Raw genomic sequence first — 16,185 nt, forward strand, 5'->3', positions numbered from 1 at the left:
ACATCCCAGGCGCTTCCCAGAGACATAATTAAAACTCCTCAAAACGCTTTACAGCCAATGAAATACTTTTTGAAGTGTGGTCACTGTTGAAATGCAGGAAACGTGGCAGGAAATTTGCACACAGCAAGCTCCCACAAACAGCAATGTGATAATGACCAGATAATCTATTTTGTTGGTTGAGGGATAAATATTGGCCAGGACACCAGGGAGAACTCCACCCCCCCTGCTCCTCTTCAAATGGGGGTGGGAGTGGGGGGGGGAATGGGGAGTCTACGGGGAATGTTTAATGTAATTTGTGGGCCCGCACCAGAAAAAATTGAACATGAAAGGCAAGCTGCCTGATTGTCATAAAAACCCGCCTGCCTCATTAATGGCCTTGAGGGAAGTGAACCTGTCGCTCATACCCGACCCAAGGCCACATATGATTCCATTCCCACACTAGATGGTTAACTCTCAATGCCTCTGAAGTGGCCTTGCACTGCTTATTTGTAAAAGCAATCACTGCTTAGGGAACAACAAGGGGTAAAAATAGAAAGACTTGCATTTCTATAGCGCCTTTCACGACCGCCGGATGTCCCAAAGCGCTTTACAGCCAATGGAGTACTTTTTGAAGTGTAGTCACTGTTGTAATGTGGGAAACGCGGCAGCCAATTTGTGCACAGCAAGCTCCCACAAACAGCAATGTGATAATGACCAGATAATCTGTTTTGTTGGTTGAGGAATACACATTGGCCCAGGACACTGGGGAGATCTCCCCTGCTCTTCTTCGAAATAGTGGCCAGCGGATCTTTTATGTCCACCTGAGAGAGCAGACGGGGCCTCGGTTTAACGTCTCATCCGAAAGACGGCACCTCCGACAGTGCAGCACTCCCTCAGTACTGGCACTGGGAGTGTCGGCCTGGATTTTTGTGCTCTGGAGTGGGACTTGAACCCACAACCTTCTGACTCAAGAGGCGAGAGTGCTACCCACTGGGACACGGCTGACACATAAACGGGATGGGCAATGAATGTGGCGTGGTCAATGTTGCCGACTCCCTGAGATCAAATAATAAAATAGACATGAACCACTCTCCCACACATTGATGCTTCAACGCCTTGAAATTTGCTGTATTCTCATGTGAGCCCTGAACATGGACCTCTATAACAGAGGGAGCTAGCTGTACTGAATGTCCAATTTCAATGTTCTTATCTGACCGTGGTCCTTTCATTTATTTTGCTCCTACAGTTTAAGCGGACGGCCCTGCACAGAGCCTCTCTAGAAGGTCACACTGACATTGTGACCAAGCTTCTCGAAGGAGGAGCCACTGCTGACTTTAAAGACCGGGTGAGTGTCCCTTTCCCCAACTCTACTTCCGTCCTCTCACGAAAGAAAGACTTGCATTTCTATAGCGCCTTTCGCATCCTCGGGATGCCTCAAAGCGCTTTACAGCCAATGAAGTACTTTTGGGGACAACAACAGAAAATGCTGGAAATACTCAGCAGGTCAAGGCAGCATCCGTGGAGAGAGAAACAGAGTTAACGTTTCAGGTCTGGGACCCTTCGTCAGACCTGAAACGTTAACTCTGTTTCTCTCTCCACGGATGCTGCCCTGGCCCTGCTGAGTATTTCCAGCATTTTCTGTTGTTGTTTCAGATTTCCAGCATCCGCAGTATTTTGCTATTGTATAAGTACTTTTTGAAGTGTAGTCACTGTTGTAATGTGGGAAACGCGGCAGCCAATTTGCGCACAGCAAGCTCCCACAAACAGCAATGTGATAATGACCGGATAATCTGTTTTAGTGATGTTGGTTGAGGGATAAATATTGGCCCCAGGACACCGGGGAGAACTCCCCCTGCTCTTCTTCGAAATAAAGGCCGTGGGATATTTTACGTCCACCCGAGAGAGCAGATGGGGCCTCGGTTTAACGTCTCATCTGAAAGATGGCACCTCTGACAGTGCAGCATTCCCTCAGTACTGGCACTGGGAGTGTCGGCCTGGATTATGTGCTTAAGTCTCTGGGGTGGGACCATGAAGGCTGTGACTCATGCTATGGCAGGGCTTCATGGAAGTCCTCCAAGATTTTAGTCAACGGACCATCCTTTGGGTGTGAGCCTAGAGAGTGAGTGTCGGCAGGATTGTGTACAGACTGGCACAGGGGTGGGGGGATGGGGGGCAGCGGGTGAATGGGCGACTACTGTCCACTATTTCCAGTACAGCTCCAATCGTCCTCCCTACTTTTATCCAAGTTTGTAATTATCCACCAATCAGATCAACGGGAGTTGGGAGTCTTGTTGAACCATGTCTTTCAACTGGGCCAGAAACATTAGCTGAGACTTGTTCTCCTTAGAGCAGAGAACGTTAAAGGGAGTGTGATGAAATATGCCATTCATCAGGCACTGTATTCCCTGTGTTTAGTTTAGTTTCAGTTTCATTTCCTTACCTGTATTGTATTGTGTGTAGGGCTCCGCCCATACCTGGCCCCTACTTAAGCAAGCCCCAGCGTGTCTCACAGCAGTACAGCAGATCTCTGGATGAGAGACACTTCTCCAATGTGTATTACTTTCTGAGTTAATAAAAGCCTTGCTTTGCTCCGTTAACGTCGAGTCTCGGATTCATTGAGGCACATCAGGGAGATTTAATAGAGGTGTTCAAAATCATGAAGGGTTTTGATAGAGTAAATACGGAGAAACTGTTTCCAGAGGCAGGAGGGTCGGTAACCAGAGGACACAGATTGAAGATCATCGGCAAAAGAACCAGGGGGTGAGCTGAGGAGAATTTTTTTACACAGCGAGTTGTTGTGATCTGGAACGCGCTGCCTGAAAGGGCGGTGGAAGCAGATTCAATAGTAACTTTCAAAAGCGAATTGGATAAATACTTGAAAAGGAGAAAAAAAATTGCAGAACTACGGGGAAAGAGCAGGGGGGAGCGTGACTAATTTGGAGAGCTCTTTCAAAGGCACGACAGGCCGAATGGCCTCCTCCTGTGCTGTAAGTCTCTACGATTTATGTGCATAACCGCGCGCAGTTTGTGCCAGGTCAAGACGGGGATTCGGGCACAGGTCAAGGCCTGGTACAATCCATTTAGAATAAAGCGTGTTGCACAGGATCCTTTGAGCTAGGAAGGGGCCAGGGGTTCAGATGAGGTCAGGTGTCGCGTCTCGTCCCTGAGCTTCTTTTAACCAGCTAGGCTGCATCTCCAAGTAAGGTTAGGTCCATTTCTCAGCGCTGGGCTGCAATTTCAGTTATTGAACCAGAGGTGGATAACTTTGCATTTCCCCACATTATACTCCGTCTGCCACATTATTGCCCACTCACTTAACCTGTCTATATCCCTTTGCAGGCTCTTTGTGTCCTCCTCACAGCTTACTGTCCCACCTAGCTTTGTATCGTCAGCAAACTTGGATACATTGCACTCGGTCCCCTCATCTAATTCTTTCATATAGATTGTGAATAGCTGAGGCCCCAATCACTGATCCTTGTGGCACCCCACTAGTTACAGCCTGCCTACCTGAAAATTACCCATTTATTCCTACTCTCTGTTTTCTGTCCGTTAACCAATCCTCTATCCATGCTAATATATTACCCCCAATCCCATGAGTCCTAATTTTGTGTAATAACCTCTTGTGTGGCACCTTATCGAATGCATTTTGAAAATCTAAATACACTACATCCACTGGTTCCCCTTTAGCTACCCTGTTAGTTACATCCTCAAAAAACTCCAACAGTTTTCTCAAACAAGATTCCCCTTTCACAAATCCGTGTTGGCTCTGCCCAATCATATTATGATTTTCTAAGTGCCAGTATGACAGTAGGTTGGCCGTTTGAGATTCCTTGATCCAAAGCGATGCTTTTCAGACATTGATTTATCCTCCGCCTCATTCTCTCCTCCCAGCTCGATTGCGCCGCTGTTCACTGGGCCTGCCGAGGAGGGAGAGTGGAGGTGCTGAAGATCCTGCAGGAAAATGGAGCCACTGTGAATGTCAATGACAAGGTGAGCGATAGATCGTTAAAGGTACTATATAAATACAAGTTGTTGTTGTGTTTTAATTCAATTTCTTTCAACACTTTCGTTTATTAGTTCTAAAAATATCAGAGATGGGGTGGGGGGGTGTGGGGGTGGAAAGGCTGTTCGACTGACAATTAAGATTCATCCAATCGGGTGGCGAAGAGCCAATCAGGAAGTGGTGATGAAGTGATGCCAAGCTGGAGTTTTTAAAAGCCTGATGATTGTAGAAGGGAACACTAAAGAGGGTAAGGAGTTACTAACTCGAATGAGTTAGCATGGGAGCCAGTGTGATGAGTCTTGATTTCCAAAACTCGGCTGCCCGTGTCCTAACTCGCACCAAGTCCCGTTCACCCATCACCCCTGTGCTCGCTGACTTACATTGGCTCCTGGTTAAGCAACGCCTCGATTTCAAAATTCTCATCCTTGTTTTCAAATCCCTCCATGGCCTCGCTCCTCCCTATCTCTGTAACCTCCTCCAGCCCCGCAACCACCCCGAGATCTCTGCGTTCCTCTAATTCTGCCCTCTTGAGCATCCCTGATTATAATCGCTCAACCATTGGTGGCCGTGCCTTCTGTTGCCTGGGCCCCAAGCTCTGAATTCCCTCCCTAAACCTCTCTGCCTCTCCACCTCTCTCTCCTTTAAGTCGCTCCTTAAAACCTACCTCTTTGACCAAGCTTTTGGTCACCTGTCCGAATATCTCCTTATGTGGCTCGGTGTTGAACTTTTTGTCTTTTAACACTCCTGTGAAGCGATTTGGGACGTTTTACTACGTTATAGGCGCTATATAAATACAAGTTGTTGTTGTTGATTTCGAGAGAGCGAGGATGAAGGCAGGAGGAAGGGAGTGTAGGAGGGAAAGCCAGTGACCTACCAGTTCTGTGGGCCAGCTCACTCGAACATCAACGCGGGACATTTACTGTTTCCGTATTCTACTTTCATTGAGGTGGAAATGATTTCACTTTTTCATGACCATTATACGAGTATAAAAATACACCAAGAATTTTAGCACAAGACTCCGTTTAGTTCCCCTAATCCCAAGCTATGAGACATGTGGGTCAGACCAGGCAGAGGTAACAGGTCCCTTTGTTGAAGGACATTAGTGAACCAGTTGGGTTTTTCCAACAATTCAGCAGCTTCTGTGGTCATCTTCTGGTCCGAGCCCACACATTTATTGAATTCAGTTTCACACCTTGCCATGGCGGGACTGTGAACGCGAATCCTCTGGGTTGTCAGCCCGTTGCCCTAACCGCTAAGCTACCATATCCATATTGGCCAGTCTTTGTGCGCGAGCCTTGACGATGAGTGTTGATGGGCTCTTTTACCCTGGTGGGGGGCGGGGGGCCCATCACACCCTGGCCCAATCCCGTCTTCGTCCAAAGTCAAAGAAAAAGAAAAGACAGACTTGCATTTATATAGCGCCTTTCATGACCACCGGACGTCCCAAAGCACTTTACAGCCAATTAAGTACTTTTTTGAAGTGTGGTCACTGTTGTAATGTAGGAAACGCAGCACCTAATTTGCACACAGCAAGCTCCCACAAACAGCAATGTGATAATGACCAGATAATCTGTTTTAGTGATATTGGTTGAGGGATAAATATTGGCCTCAGGACACCGGGGAGAAATCCCCTGCTCTTCTTCAAAATAGTGTTCATGGGATCTTTTACGTCCACCTGAGAGAGCAGACGGGGCCTCGGTTTAACATCTCATCTGAAAGACGGCATCTCCGACAGTGCAGCACTCCCTCAGTACTGCACTCGGAGTGTCAGCCTGGATTTCTGTGCTCAAGTCTCTGGAGTGGGACTTGAACCCACAACCTTCTGACTCAGAGTCGAGAGTGCTACCCACTGGAACACAGCTGACACAGGCATGTGCTTTCCAAGAGGGGTCGGAGGACAATCAGGAGTGGGAACATTGATTGTCCTCTCCCTAGCCTCGGAGTTGTATTGCACCATCAACTGTCCCGGCACAAACCAGGAATTGAACCGTGGACCATCTGATCAATACAGCTGCACCAGGCGATGATCTGACCCAATAGATTTAAGGTAATTTGGCAAAGGAACCAGAGGGGGCGATGAGGAAAATTATTTTTACGCAGCGAGTTGTTGTGATCTGGAACGCGCTGCCTGAAAGGGCGGTGGAAGCAGATTCAATAGTAACTTTCAAAAGGGAATTGGGTAAATACCTGAAGGGGAAAAAATTGCAGGGCTATGGGGAAAGAGCAGGGGGGAGTGGGACTAATTGGAGAGCTCTTTCAAAGAGCCGGCACAGGCACAATGGGCCGAATGACCTCATTCTGTGCTGTATGATTCTAATAGGGAATGGGGGGAACTGCTGGTCAGTATGAAGTGCTAGGGGATTATTCATTTGACTGCTGTATACTTACTGCCTCTTCCTTGAATTCCAGCTGTTCAGTACACCACTGCACGTCGCTGCCAGGACAGGACATGTAAAATGTGTGGAGCACCTCCTAGTTTGTGGCATTAACATCAACAGCAGGGACCGGGTAAAGTTTACTTATTTTCTCCCTTGATCATTTCTTCAGCAGCTCCTCCCAAACCCGCGACCTCTTCCACCACCTAGAAGGACAAGGGTAGCAGGCGCATGGGAACACCGCCACCTCCAAGTTCCTCCCCAAGTCACACACACCATCCCGACTTGGAAATCTATCGGCCGTTCCTTCATCGTCGCTGTGTCAAAATCCTGGAACTCCCTCCCTAACAGCACTGTGGGAGCACCTTCGCCTCACGGACTGCAGCGGTTCAAGAAGGCGGCTCACCGCCACCTTCTCAAGGGGCAATTAGGGATGGGCAATAAATGCTGGGCCTTGCCAGCGACGCCCACATCCCGAGAATGAGTTTTAAAAAATCACACACATCCTGCAGCCGCATAATCTACGCTCAGGCCTCTGAAAACGCCACTGTGATACGGACTTTCAAAGAGGCTCAGTCTAGTATCAAGTCTGTAGTCTGACTCCTCACTGATCCTAGCCCCTAGGACTGCCCTTAAAGTGTAAGCTGCTCCTCTCGTAGCTCAGCTGGTCAAGGCACTGAGCAGCTGAGCCACATGGACAAGGAAGATCCAAAGGTTTGTGCTGAGTTAGTGGATCTCAGCCCGTAGAGCAGTAGGGTCCAATTAACAACAACAACAACTTGTATTTATATAGCGCCTTTAATGTAGTAAAATGTCCCAAGGCGCTTCACAGGAGTGTTATCAGACAAAACCAAAATTTGACACCGAAACTCTTTATTATCCGGCACTGACGGGACCGGCGTGGTGCTGGTTTATCAAAAAGTCCGGATTACAGAGAGGTATAGTAAAAGGTACGAGAGCTCCGTACACAGCAACAAATCCAGGCTTCCCTGTTGCTTAGCAACATGTGCAGGAACTCCGGCCACAGACCAAGCGTCCCTGTTGCTTAGCAACAAGTGTAGGAGCCCCAGTTACACAGCCACAGATCCAGGAACGGCCACTAATATGAAGTAAAACTTACCTGAACCTACTCCTGAATTTTGCCGGTTAACAGAGGTTTCCGGTTATTTAGGTGCCGGTAAATCCAGAGTTTCCTGTATTAGGGTAGGTGACCAAAAGCTTGGTCAAAGAGGTAGGTTTTAAGAAGCGTCTTAAAGGAGGAGAGAGAGGCGGAGTGGTTTAGGGAGTGGTACAACATCCCCACCGACACCTGGGAATCCCTGGCCCAAGACCGCACAAAGTGGAGGAGAAGCATCTGGGAAGGCGCCGAACACCTCGAGTCTCTTCGCCGGGAGCAAGCGGAAGCCAAGCGCAGGCAGCGCAAGGAGCGCACGTCAACCCAAGCACCCCACCCACCCGCCCCTTCAACCACCGTCTGCCCCACCTGTGACAGAGACTGTAGGTCCCGCATTGGACTCATCAGTCACCTGAGAACTCATTTTTAATGTGGAAGCAAGTCATCCTCGGTTCCGAGGGACTGCCTAAGGAGGAAGGTTTAGGCAGGGAATTCCAGAGCTTAGGGCCTAGTCAACAGAAGGCACGGCCGCCAATGGTGGAGCGATGGAGGTGGGGGATGTTCAAGAGGCTGGAATAGGCAGAGCGTAGAGGTCTAGGGGGATTATAGGACTGGAGGATATTACAGAGTTTAGGAGGGGCGAGTCCAAGGAGGGATTTGAAAAGAGGGATGAGAATTTTAAAATCAAGGCGTTGTTGGACTGAAGCCAATGTAGGTCAGTGAGCACAGGACTGATGGGTGAACGGGACTTGGTGCGAGTTAACCTCAGCAACTCGGGTCAGGAAAGGAGAAGTTATCCAGAGTCCCTGCTTCTAGTCAGTATCCAGCAAGTCGTACATCCCACTGACCCTGTGCTGGTCCCACTCCCACTGACCCTGTGCTGGTCCCAGCTCCCACTGACCCTGTGCTGGTCCCAGCTCCCACTGACCCTGTGCTGGTCTCACCCCCACTGACCCTGTGCTGGTCCCACCCCCACTGACCCTGTGCTGGTCCCACTCCCACTGACCCTGTGCTGGTCCCACTCCCACTGACCCTGTGCTGGTCCCACTCCCACTGACCCTGTGCTGGTCCCACTCCCACTGACTCTGTGCTGGTCCCACTCCCACTGACCCTGTGCTGGTCCCACTCCCACTGACCCTGTGCTGGTCCCACTCCCATTGACCCTGTGCTGGTCCCACTCCCACTGACTCTGTGCTGGTCCCACTCCCACTGACCCTGTGCTGGTCCCAGCTCCCACTGACTCTGTGCTGGTCCCACTCCCACTGACCCTGTGCTGGTTCCACTCCCACTGACCCTGTGCTGGTCCCACTCCCATTGACCCTGTGCTGGTCCCACTCCCACTGACTCTGTGCTGGTCCCACTCCCACTGACCCTGTGCTGGTCCCACTCCCACTGACCCTGTGCTGGTTCCACTCCCACTGACCCTGTGCTGGTTCCACTCCCACTGACCCTGTGCTGGTCCCACTCCCATTGACCCTGTGCTGGTCCCACTTCCATTGACCCTGTGCTGGTCCCACTCCCACTAACCCTGTGCTGGTCCCACTCCATCTGACCCTGTGCTGGTCCCACTCCCACTGACTCTGTGCTGGTCCCAGCTCCCACTGACCCTGTGCTGGTCCCACTCCCACTGACCCTGTGCTGGTCCCACTCCCACTGACCCTGTGCTGGTCCCACTCCCACTGACCCTGTGCTGGTCACACTCCCATTGACTCTGTGCTGGTCCCACTCCCACTGACCCTGTGCTGGTCCCACTCCATCTGACCCTGTGCTGGTCCCACTCTCACTGACCCTGTGCTGGTCCCACTCCCACTGACCCTGTGCTGGTCCCACTCCCACTGACCCTGTGCTGGTCCCACTCCCACTGACTCTGTGCTGGTCCCACTCCCACTGACCCTGTGCTGGTCCCACTCCCACTGACCCTGTGCTGGTCCCACTCCCACTGACCCTGTGCTGGTCGCACTCCCACTGACTCTGTGCTGGTCCCACTCCCACTGACCCTGTGCTGGTCCCACTCCCACTGACCCTGTGCTGGTCCCAGCTCCCACTGACCCTATGCTGGTCCCACTCCCAGTGACCCTGTGCTGGTCCCACTCCATCTGACCCTGTGCTGGTCCCAGCTCCCACTGACCCTGTGCTGGTCCCACTCCCACTGACCCTGTGCTGGTCACACTCCCACTGACCCTGTGCTGGTCCCACTCCTACTGACCCTGTGCTGGTCACACTCCCACTGACCCTGTGCTGGTCGCACTCCCATTGACCCTGTGCTGGTCGCACTCCCACTGACCCTGTGCTGGTCCCAGCTCCCACTGACCCTGTGCTGGTCCCAGCTCCCACTGACCCTGTGCTGGTCCCACTCCCATTGACCCTGTGCTGGTCGCACTCCCACTGACTCTGTGCTGGTCCCACTCCCACTGACTCTGTGCTGGTCCCACTCCCACAGACCCTGTGCTGGTCCCAGCTCCCACTGACCCTGTGCTGGTCCCAGGTCCCACTGACCCTGTGCTGGTCACACTCCCACTGACCCTGTGCTGGTCCCACTCCCACTGACCCTGTGCTGGTCCCACTCCCACTGACCCTGTGCTGGTCCCAGCTCCCACTGACTCTGTGCTGGTCCCAGCTCCCACTGACCCTGTGCTGGTCCCAGCTCCCACTGACCCTGTGCTGGTCCCAGCTCCCACTGACTCTGTGCTGGTCCCAGCTCCCATTGACCCTGTGCTGGTCCCACTCCCATTGACCCTGTGCTGGTCCCACTCCCACTGACCCTGTGCTGGTCCCACTCCCACTGACGCTGTGCTGGTCCCACTCCCATTGACCCTGTGCTGGTCCCACTCCCACTGACCCTGTGCTGGTCCCACTCCCACTGACGCTGTGCTGGTCCCACTCCCACTGACCCTGTGCTGGTCCCACTCCCATTGAGCCTGTGCTGGTCCCACTTCCACTGACCCTGTGCTGGTCCCACTCCCACTGACCCTGTGCTGGTCCCACTCCCACTGACCCTGTGCTAGTCCCACTCCCACTGACCCTGTGCTGGTCCCACTCCCACTGACCCTGTGCTGGTCCCACTCCCACTGACTCTGTGCTGGTCCCACTCCCACTGACCCTGTGCTGGTCCCACTCCCACTGACCCTGTGCTGGTCCCAATCCCACTGACCCTGTGCTGGTCCCACTCCCACTGACCCTGTGCTGGTCACACTCCCATTGACTCTGTGCTGGTCCCACTCCCACTGACCCTGTGCTGGTCCCACTCTCACTGACCCTGTGCTGGTCCCACTCTCACTGACCCTGTGCTGGTCCCACTCTCACTGACCCTGTGCTGGTCCCACTCCCACTGACCCTGTGCTGGTCACACTCCCATTGACTCTGTGCTGGTCCCACTCCCATTGACTCTGTGCTGGTCCCACTCCCACTGACTCTGTGCTGGTCCCACTCTCACTGATCCTGTGCTGGTCCCACTCTCACTGACTCTGTGCTGGTCCCACTCCCACTGACCCTGTGCTGGTCCCACTCCCACTGACCCTGTGCTGGTCCCACTCCCAGTGACCCTGTGCTGGTCCCACTCCCACTGACCCTGTGCTGGTCCCACTCCCACTGACTCTGTGCTGGTCCCACTCCCAGTGACCCTGTGCTGGTCCCAGCTCCCACTGACCCTGTGCTGGTCCCAGCTCCCATTGACCCTTTTGAAAAGAATGTTGCAAATAAAAGCAGGAAATGCTGGAAATCCAGAGCAGGTCCAACAGTATCTGGAAAGAGAAAAGACAGCTTCATGTTTCTGTTGAACTAAGAACATAAGAAATAGGAGCAAGAGTCAGCCATTCGTCCCCTCGAGCCTCCTCCGCCATTCAATAAGACCAAGGCTGATCTTTGACCTCAACTCCACTTTCCCGCCCGATCCCCATATCCCTTGATTCCCTTAGAATCCAAAAATCTATCGATCTCAGTCTTGAATATACTCAACGACTGAGCCTCCACAGCCCTCTGGGGTAGAGAATTCCAAAGATTCACCACCCTCTGAGTGAAGAAACCCAACATTGGAACTGGAAATCAGAAGATAAGCCAACCTCTTTATAGGAGTGAACAAAACACAGAGGGGAAGAGAGAAATAGCAGGTAAAAGCCAAGAATCAAGTCTCAGAGAGAATTACATAGAATTTACAGCACAGAAACCGGTCCAACTGATCTCTGCTGGTGTTTATGCTCCACACGAGCCTCCTCCCACTCTAATTGCCTCTCCAGCTTCTCCAGCCTTACAACTCGCAACGGAGCCCCCAGTACTCACGTTCCTCTCCCATTTTTTGGATGAGACGTTAAACCGAGGCCCCGTCTGCTTTCTCAGGTGGCTATAAGAGATCCCATGGGCACTACTTCGAAGAAGAGCTGGGAAATCTTCCCCGGTGTCCTGGGGCCAATATTTGTCCTACAATCAACATCACTAAAACAGATTATCTGGGTCATTATCAACATTGCTGTTTGTGGGAGCTTGCTGTGCGCAAATTGACTACCCCGTTTCCTACATTACAACAGTGACTACACTTCAAAAAAAGTACTTCATTGGCTGTAAAGCGCTTTGGGCCAGCCTGTGGTGGAGAAAGGCGCTATAGAAATGCAAGACTTTCTTTCTTCCTCCCACCCTGCCCCCATATCCCTGTCTCCCCTTCTCCCTCACGTATGCATCGAGCCTCCCCTTAAACGCCTCGAGGCTCGCTGTTTCAGCCACCCCATGTGGCAGCGAGTTCCAAACAAACGGGTGTAATTGACTGAAAAGTTTTTTTTTTAAATAAAATGTTGGAAAGCATCTGGGTGATATATATAGAGATTATCTCAGTCAGGCAAAGTAATGGTATTAGAAAGACAAAAGAGGAGTTAAAAGGTGGAGCAAATGGATTCCAAAAACGGAGGGCTTGAAAACAGGTCCGAAAATCGATGGAATCGAATTACAAATAAGCTGCTCACTGCCTTTTCTAATTTTTTCTACAGGAGGGTGACACAGCGTTGCATGACGCTGTCCGTCTTAACCGGTACAAGATAACCAAACTGCTCATTTTACAAGGGGCCAATTTGAGGGCCAAAAATGCGGTAAGTATTCCGCTCGGGATCTTTCAAATTGAGAAGGTTCTAGGTCAAAAGCCACGGTGCAAGGGAATCACCAAGGGCCGGGGAGGAGTTGGTGTAAATCAAGAAAAAGTGGTTGGGTGACACCGAGTTTAGGCTACGTGGATCCTAAGAGGAAGACTGAAGGAGGTAAGGACCGCAGTTCTGAGACCCTAGATGGACGAGTTGAAGATGGTGCGTTGTGCCTTTCTTTCAACGCATCGAGAACGCTGAGAGCAGGCAGAGGATGTAGAGCACATTGGCCGCGGGATTCTTGGGTACCCAATCCTCCACTGCAAAGGCAGCAAGTCTCGTGCATCCCTGAGCCTATCCCAAATCCCGGGGCCAGGGTAATTTGTATATGGAGGGGTTACCCGCGACATTTGTGGTGTTACTGGGGCAGTAGTGCAGCCACACTTCCGCTAAGATCTGGTCTCGGCACACTGGGGGCAAGTGAGGGGGAACCAGTTAACCTGTCATTCGCACATTTTCTGGTGACGTTCAATGGATCCAGCCACTGCTCACAAGACCCATGAGGAAGCATCTTTCTAGAGACTGGAGTGTGAAAGGTTGAATGGAGATTGGAGTGTGAAAGGTTGAATAGAGATTGGAGTGTGAAAGGTTAAATGGAGATTGGAGTGTGAAAGGTTAAATGGAGATTGGGGTGTGAAAGATTGAATGGAGATTGGAGTGTGAAAAGTTGAATGGAGATTGGAGTGTGAAAGGTTGAATGGAGATTGGAGTGTGAAAGGTTGGAGGTCAGAGTGTGAAAGGTTGAATGGAGATTGGGGTGTGAAAGGTTGAATGGAGATTGGAGTGTGAAAGGTTGAATGGAGATTGGAGTGTGAAAGGTTGAATGGAGATTGGAGTGTGAAAGGTTGAATGGAGATTGGAGTGTGAGAGGTTGGAGGTCAGAGTGTGAAAGGTTGCTCTGTGTAAATTGGCTGCCATGTTAGCCTATGTAAAAACAATGGCTACATTTCGAGAGTAATCGTTGCCTGTGAAGCGCTTTGTGTTGCCTTGAGGATTTGACAAGGTGATAGACCAATACAAGTTCTTTCCATTGGACTCTGCCCTCGGGCTAACTGATGTCTGTTTTATCTTTAATTTAGGAGGGAAAGACTCCAATTGATCTGGTACAGCAGTGGCAACTGGAAACCAAAGACGCACTGGTCCGTGGAAATTAGCAGCTAACCATCGCATCCGAAAACCGGATAAGCCTTCAGGATGACTGGGAATATTTTTGGAACTGTTTAGCCAAACACCTGGGTCACGTTTTGTCTTTAGTTTTCATCAGTGGCCACAGGGCACGAGTAACGAGCGGTTTTGTGTCAGGCACTTGCCCGACACGGAAGCCAATGCCGACCTGACGTTTATTCAACGTTGACTGGCGTTGAGGTATTTTTGGAAAGCGGTTGGGGGTGGGGGGCTTAAGAGTACCAAAAAAAAAACAAGTTCAAAAAGCAAGTTCAGTCTTTAACAATAATTTTTTTTTAATATATATAATCATACACCTGTGGTGAACGTGTGGTTTCAACATCGCCAACAAATGATGCTGTGTGCATTTCGATCGACAGATGTCAGGAAGCAGCGCTGCGTGGAAAGCCAATTCACTAGTGGCTCGAAGGGTTAAATTATGAGGACAGGTTGCATAAACTTGGCTTGTATTCCCTCGAGTTTAGCAGCTTTAGTGATGATCTAATTGAGGTGTTTCAAATGATTTGATAGAGTAAACATAGAAACATAGAAGATAGGAGCAGGAGTAGGCCATTCGGCCCCTCGAGCCCGCTCCGCCATTCAATGCGATCATGGCTGATCATCCAAATTCAGTACCCTGTCCCTGCTTTCCCCCCATATCCCTTGATCCCTTTAGCCTTAAGAAATATATCTAACTCCTTCTTGAATATAATGAATTGGCCTCTACTGCCTTCTATGGTAGAGAATTCCACAGGTTCACCACGCTCTGGGTGAAGAAATTCCTCCTCATCTCTGTCCTAAATGGCCTACCCCTTATCCTTAGACTGTGACCCCTGGTTCTGGACTCCCCCGTCATCGGGAACAGCCTTCCTGCATCTAGTCTGTCCAGTCCTGTTAGAAAGTAGATACAGAGAAACTATTTCCTGTGGTGGGGGAATCCAGAACAAAGGGGGGCACAATCTTAAAATGAGCGCCGAGCCATTTAGGGGTTAAATCGGGAAGCGCTTCAAAGGGGTAGTGGAAATCTGGAGTTCACTCTCCCTAAAGGCCGTGGATGCTGAGGGTCAATGGGAGCTTTCAAGCCCGAGATCGATAGAGTTTGTGTTGGGTAAGGATATCAAGAGGTATGAAACAATGGTGGATAAATGGACTTGAGCTACAGATCAGCCAAGATCTAACTGAATGGTGGAATGGCCTCCTCCTGTCACTATGTTCCTGTGAGTGTCGGGATGCTTGTTCCTGTATTTTCAGTGTTGGTACTTGTAATGTGTGTTCAGTTAAGTAAATATGGTGTATTGCTTTCTGCATTAAAAATATATATTTTATTTGTTCATGTTCCCTCCCACTAATTTCAGGACTATTTAGCCGTACGGATTTATTGAAAAGAGGTTTAGGGATAAGAGAACATGTAGAAACGGTCATTCAGCCCATCAAGCCCATTTCTTGGCCAGAATGGGCACGCCTTACCCTACATGGACTCCATCATTTAATCCCCCGGGGAAATCTCTATATAAATACTCGCTGATCCACAAAGGTAATCAAACAAATCTGCAGAATACTTACCATCCTTACATCTCCAAAGGACAGCTCTCCTGCTCTTTGCTCCACCAGCTCGGGTGGCCAAACCTCCAGGACTGCCCTGGAGTCTCCAGGAATTGAAGATTCATCTCCTGGACACGGCCACCAGCAACACCAGGGAGAAAAATCATAGGGGGCATTAAAGAAACCCATTTTTTTCCATTTTCTTTGAACATTTTCATTTTATTAGTTGCAAAAGTATTGGCGATGGGGGAGAAAAGGCCATTCGACTGACGGTCAAGATTCATCCAATTGGATGACAAAGGGCTGGATTTTCATTGCGGAGTCGGGTAGGAGGCGGGACTACAACTTTCGGTGTTGTAGTCTCGCCTCCATTGAGTTCTAGCCAACCCACGTGATTTTGACTTGATTGACCTTGTTGAGCCCACCCAGTGGGTTCAGCAAGCCAATTAAGGGCCACTTGGCAACAAGTGATGTCACAGATTGAAATTTCATCTGTCAAGACCTTTTGACAGATGAAATATCAGCATTTCACAGCTGTTTGAAGCTGTCAAACACTGACAAATTGTATTCTAAGTTAATTCCTTCCTCAGGATGATTTAGAGATCTCCCCGGAACAGAAAGCTGAATGCTGCAATTTTTGACAGATCGCGGCCATTTTGCTTTCTGTGCCGGTGAGATGAGGGACTCCTGAGACCTGAAGGAAGGAAGGCTGTAAAGGTAAGTAAAGGTATGTAGAACTTCTTTAAACACTTTACACACACCAAACACACTTACCTCTGCACTCATGCACCCATCACTCACCTGAACATCGGACATCTCGACCCCTCCAAGCCCTTCATCCCGACGGTCCGCCTCCTCTAACTTAGCGTGGTTTGGAGCCGTCGGGAA

The 16,185-nt window shown here is 50.4% G+C and overlaps 1 protein-coding gene across 3 annotated transcripts in view; it reads left to right on the forward strand.

The window, feature by feature from the left end:
• LOC147113313 (uncharacterized) overlaps positions 1–15,080 on the forward strand; it is a 30,604-nt gene extending 15,524 nt beyond the window's left edge. For 2 of the 3 annotated variants that reach the window (XM_085994243.1, XM_085994241.1), the window contains 5 exons: positions 1,226–1,324; positions 3,871–3,969; positions 6,392–6,490; positions 12,445–12,543; positions 13,671–15,080. In XM_085994243.1, coding sequence (XP_085850369.1) covers positions 1,226–1,324; positions 3,871–3,969; positions 6,392–6,490; positions 12,445–12,543; positions 13,671–13,745 — 471 coding nt within the window. In that variant the 3' untranslated portion in view covers positions 13,746–15,080. The remainder of the gene's footprint in view (positions 1–1,225; positions 1,325–3,870; positions 3,970–6,391; positions 6,491–12,444; positions 12,544–13,670) is intronic. The other variant, XM_085994242.1, reaches the window with a different exon arrangement.
• Positions 15,081–16,185: the final 1,105 nt, after the last annotated feature.

The sequence above is a fragment of the Somniosus microcephalus genome, chromosome 8, assembly GCF_052327205.1.
Source record: "Somniosus microcephalus isolate GS21.2 chromosome 8, FLI_Smic_1.0, whole genome shotgun sequence".
NCBI classification, from domain to species: domain Eukaryota; kingdom Metazoa; phylum Chordata; class Chondrichthyes; order Squaliformes; family Somniosidae; genus Somniosus; species Somniosus microcephalus.